This window comes from Polyergus mexicanus, unplaced genomic scaffold (assembly GCF_030449975.1).
Source record: "Polyergus mexicanus isolate NDT 795.1 unplaced genomic scaffold, iyPolMexi1.0 SCAF_13, whole genome shotgun sequence".
NCBI lineage: Eukaryota > Metazoa > Arthropoda > Insecta > Hymenoptera > Formicidae > Polyergus > Polyergus mexicanus.
In genome coordinates, this window is record NW_027223333.1 from 9,047,998 (window position 1) to 9,054,268 (window position 6,271).

General features: G+C 25.2%; 1 protein-coding gene across 1 annotated transcript in view; it reads left to right on the forward strand.

Annotated features, from left to right (window-relative positions):
- LOC138938530 (dynein axonemal heavy chain 1) overlaps positions 1 to 6,271 on the forward strand; it is an 83,790-nt gene that overhangs the window by 15,635 nt on the left and 61,884 nt on the right. Inside the window, exon 23 of the mRNA XM_070305573.1 lies at positions 583 to 674. Within this exon, the coding sequence (XP_070161674.1) occupies positions 583 to 674 (92 nt within the window). The remainder of the gene's footprint in view (positions 1 to 582; positions 675 to 6,271) is intronic.

Here is a 6,271-nt window from a genome sequence, read left to right on the forward strand (position 1 = left end):
TTTGATTAATAAATACTTCAATTGCTGTTTGCATTGCAAATATTAAATAAAATTTCAAACTTGTTTCTATAACATTGTTTGAGAATTATGTCTGCTTTTAAATTTTATATGAATTATGCATTTACTTAATAATAAATGATTTTTATTGCAAAATATTATATTGACACATCCAATTACTTTATAAACACTGTATTGATTATATAGTATTTATAAATACTAAATTTTATTGAATATTTATATTTTTATTGCATGCATAGAAAAAGCACATAAAAAGCAATTTTTTTCTAAAAATAAGAATAAATTTTTGTATGGCGATTATAAATTTCATACATCTCATTAAGAGAGAGAAAGAAAGAAAGATAGAGCATATTCGTATTAATATGTATGTACTTCTCGAAATCACGAAAAGAAATGTCAGTATGACAAATGAAAGGTGTCTTTGCACTAAAGACTAAACTAAAGCATCTAATTTGGAAGCACGCGCTAAAATGGTGGCGATACGCGGATCGATACCGGCATTCGGAGCTTCCACAATTCGATCATGCTTCGTAGAATTTATTAAAGGCGCAATCCTGATTACAGACTTCGTGAGAAAGGTGATTCAACTATATGAAACCACGTTGGTGCGCAATGGATTAATGCTGGTGGGTCCGACCGGTTCTGGGAAAACTAAGGTAGGTGTCGAGCAATCTAGGGGGATAAACATTTTTCTATTATCCCGGTAGATCTTTAGATGAAAAGCCCTCTTTGAATTTATATGCTGCATTAGCGATTAATATTTCAATCGTCGTATTTTCACGCTCTCAAAGAAGCTTTATGCCGAGCGACATCAATCTATATCGCGATGCTAGTTTGACGCGTTCAAATAATTTCATCATTTCAAAATATCTTACGAAGATTTATAAGTGGTCAAAGAAAAGGATCTTTTTGAATTCTTTGAAAGAACAAGATTTCTTTACTCAATTATAGTAATTCGATTCTATTATAGTAATTCACTCAATTATAGAAATTACTTGCTTGGATATTATACGAGATGTTCAAAATTTTATTTTTTAGTAAAAGATTATAGCTCTTTAGATTATTTCAAATAGGTTTTTTTTTTAGTAATGGAGATAATGCTTTTTGACAGAAATTTTGTAAAATTTTGTTTCTTATAAATATTTTACAAAATATTGGGCTAATTTTAAAGCTCAAATTTAGCTTATTGTTAGCAGTTTAACTTTGTCGTTTCCAAGTATAATTTTAACTGTTTTATACATTTTTTATATTAATAGTGGTAAAGATAAAGCAGAAAATGTATAAAAGAAAGAAAGAAAGAAAGAGGTATTTGTATAAAAATTATTATCGTAGGAAAATGTATTGTGTTTCTACACATGTAATTATGTTTTAATTTTGTGTACAAAAATAAACAACATGCTTTATGAAATATTACGACAAAAATAGATGGAATATAAAGAGTTTATATTTTCTTTGAGATATCTAAAAAAAAAATAAGATCTTATATACATATATATATATTGGATAATTATTTCTTCTATATACCATATATGTGTATAATAGACAAATAAAGACATAAATTCTCGCGTTTAAAAGTGGCATAATTCTTCATAGTACAAAGATGCTCTTGCGTTGTAAACTGAAAATAAAATTATTAATTTATTCTATTTAATTAAAAGTTTTCTGATTTTAAAGTGGTCTTTTTCACGATAAATGAGAAACTTGACAACCTTTTTTTATTATTTTCTATACTTTAACTGTAAAACTCGATTATTGCAAAATGTCGAAGGACTTTATATTAATGATGACTGATGACGTTGATGACGTATCCGATCTCGTAATATGGATTTTGATCAATCGAGAATTGATCATGCAAATCAAGTAAAATAGAGAAATAAATGAACTTTTAATAAGATTAATATGCTTGATCACATACAATACAATACATATATATATATATATATATATACACGGCATATAAAGAGTGTTCCAAAATTAAATGTCAAAATTTTAGGAGGGATCGATAAACTAAGAAATTCTCCCGAAAGTTTGACATTTAATTTCGGGACACCTTGTATATACATATATATTCTTTCCATGTACGTATTTTTGCAGAAAATATGTCCAGAGCATAAAGGGTTAATTAAGGTAACAAAATATACATTTTTTACTGCTCTAAGAAAACATCTGATATTCATACATCGCGCGAAAGATACATTCTCTCATCTTTTACAAAAACTAGAAAGTGATATATACATATATATGCTGCCAGATTATATATAATCCGTCGTTTTATAAAACATCTAGGCATTTTATAAAATGCGATTACATTCTCAAATCAATAAACCAGCCAGAATCTAAAACGATGTATAAATCGTTGCGTTTAACAATATAGCGAGTCGCTTGTTAGTCTTTTATAAAAAAAAAAAAACTAAAATTCTTAGCCAGATTGTAAAATAGTTCATTTCCAATCATAATTTGAGAATGTGGTCGCACTTTATAAAATGCCTAAACATTTTAAAACGACGGATTATGTGATCTGGCTACGATATGTACACCAATAGTTCATCTCTTTTCGAAACGGAGGGTGATATAAATAAATTTTCTAAATGTCTAAAGTAATAGAATAAAATGATTTTCTCGAATATTTTTTTCAAAAAACAACATTAATTTATTTACATAACGTATAAATAAGTAATTATATCATCAAGAATATAATATACAATACATAAATATATATACATAAAAATGCTACATAATATAAGTATAATACATATTCATTTAAACGCTTATCATATTCATTTAGATTAGTACATTAAAAGCGCATATAAATAAATTTGAAATTGTAAATCTAATTTTCTATGATTTTACAATGGATTAATACAGTAATGGAGTAAAATACAGTAGATGAAAATACACAGTATTTCACGTACATTGACTTAATTCAACGCGTATTTATAAAGATCTATTATGTAAAAACAAATATTATTTACAACGTAACAACTTCCTGGTTAATTCAAATAATACGAAATAATATGTTTACACAGAAAATATACCTGACCTACATTTGACATAAACGCATGTGATAATCAATGAAATGCATAGCTACGTAATGAGACTCTCCTTGTTTTGTCACTTAAACAAAGGGTAATGATCTATTGTTCAAAGATGTACACAGTACATACATATTGTATATGTACAATGGTATATGGTATTTAATATATATTTTCCTTAAGCAATACATTATATACAGGAATGCGCGCCACAGTGATAATCACACGTATTGTGTGTGTGTGTATGTATATATATATATATATATATATATATATATATATATATATATATATATACATATGTTGTATACATACTTAATAGGTTATCATTTTCTTTGATATCTCTTAAACTATTCTTTGTCATTCTTAAACGTTTTATAAATGTGATAGAGTGAAAAGAGGAACGCACAGCTAACAATAAGACGTATTTTTATAAAAAAATATAGAAATTTTATAGAACAGATGTATATATTTATACATTTATTTTTTCATGTTCCTTTCACATTGGATATATAATTATTTCGCTGATATACGATTTGATGTACATGAAAATGACATTTAGCGACTTTTAAAGTCAGTTTCTTAAAATCGATGACATAATGTTACAATAGAGAATTAATTTGCGCATTTAAATTTTTAGAATTATTTTTATTGGACCTTTATTATATTCGATGATTTTAATATATTAGATGTTCCTAAAAATAAAAATATATTACATATAACATATTATATATATTACTGTTAATAACAGTATATATTATCTCTCTTTCACTTTTCCTCTCTTCTACCCCCCCCCCTTCTCTCTCTCACTCTAACGTATATAAACATAAATATTTATGAAATTAAAAATACGTTTAGATATCGCACACAAGGAATAACAAGATTGACTAGTACCTTTTACGAAAATGCGATATGCAAAACATTTAACGTATTAACCAAACATTTTAATAAAGTATAGCCAATTAATTAATTCATATATAGTGTTACAATCAGGATTATTCATTATTTTCTTACAATTTACTTGCCGCACGCGCATGTCTATTGCATTTCAAATTATATAACTCACTTGAAAAATCAAGTGAATTATCAAGTATCATTTTGATATGTAACTAATTCAATATAATAAACTGCTTCTGTGTTCGAAGCAGAATTCATTATTCCACGTGTACGAGATATGTCATTTTATTATATTTTTAATAATAAGCACATATATATAAAAGTTTTTCTTCACGCAAGTATTCAAAATGAAAAATATATACTGTATATATATATATATATATATATATATATATATATATATATATATATATGCGATCAGATTCACGCATGCATACCGTTATCAATGAAAAATATTGTAACTGCACTTCTTGATAAAGATGTTTTACGATAATATTTTTCTCAAAAATATGAGCATATTGGAAAAAAAAAGATCAAGACAAAAAATGTATTTATATGTCTATGTGTATTGATTTTAATATAATATTGGGATATAATTTAATTCTCTTATTGTAATTCTATCTTTGGCTCACATATATCAAATATCCATTTATTTTATTCATAAATAAATGGATGTTTTATACATGCGAATTAAATGATTAGTATTATATATACAAGATTATCTGATATTATATTTACATGAAGCTACGAGATTATATTCATTACTATTTAGTTGTATGAGATTTAAAGCCATAAAAAAATTCGCAAAAATATAGCCTTATCTGAGATTTATATGAAATTGCATAGTTCCGGAGAGATATCCTTTCCATGAAAAAAAAAAACGTCGAAAAAATTATTTTTCCTGCGATTTCCCTGGATGAACTCGCGCTCAATCGATCTGTGCTTTAATTGCGCAAAAAACAAAACGCGAAAGAAACGTAACACGCGAGAAATGAACACGAGATATATAGTAACTTAATTTCTTTCATGTAACAAGTGCAATCTACGTATGTATTCGCCAATTTTTTTCTCGACGAAATATATCAATATTTTTAACATTTCACTAATACATATTCTTTTTTTAAGCTTCAATTTGTGGCATTATTATAGTAAATTAATACAAATTTCATTTCAATGTTAGTTTTTTAAATAAAATGTGAGAATAAATATACAAAACTGTTTCCCGATAAACTTTTTTTTTTAAGTATCTAGAATTTTATTAACAAAATAAAAAAAAAAAATTTATATTCTTATCTAAAAATTATAAAATAATGCTATTGTCAAGTTAGTTAAAATAAAAATATTTGAATATTAATCTAAACTAAATTCCCCCTCTCCCCACTCCAAATTTATTTCAAAAACAGATCCATAAAAATATGAAGCAGAAGATTATTAAAAGTTTTATTTTTACACTTTTTAATTATGTTACAATGTTGCTATATAAATTTTGTCATAATCTTTCGGATGCTTATTTAACAATCTGTTCAAATCAGGATTTTTAACAAACATTGACTTTAAAACTTTTACTTTACATTGCATTTAAAATAGATCTTAGCTTTCTGATGTACGATTTAATGATAACTAAATATTAGCTCGTTATCCGTTTTAATTTTTTTTTTTTTTTTTTTTTTTTTTTTTTTAACATAATTATAAACCAAAGACTAGAATTTAACAATCTCTTATTTTATTTTCGTATATATATATACATATAAAACTTTGAATTGATAGATACAATCTAACAATGTTATACGATATATTTAAAATTAACAACTTATAATGTAAAAATTACATAATTGTTCAAGAGAAAGAGAGAATTATGAAAAGTTTGGAAAAATTATCACAAAAGATATTATAATCGTTGAAAAACTTTTTTACGCAAGATTAACTTTACGGGGAGCTGTCATAATACCATATATTATAAAGTATATCTCTCAGTAAATTCCTCTGACTTTTCTCGATTCTCAAAGTAAATCCGAGTTTTATGACATTGGGCCAAACTTCGCGTAAAAAAAGTTTAGTCGATAAAGCACGTAATATGAGAAAAAAGAAAAATATAATATATATAAACATTTTGCTATTTGTTACCACACAATATATATACACACACTTTATTTTACCAAATTGATAAAAATCAATTATTCTCTATGTAAATTAAATGCTAAAAATAAAAGAGGAAAAAATTAAAAATTTTTGGTATAGTTTATTTTATTCTCCTAAAATAATTAAACGTATATATACGTATTGTATATATATATATAATGTCCATGTATAACATATTCTTGTAT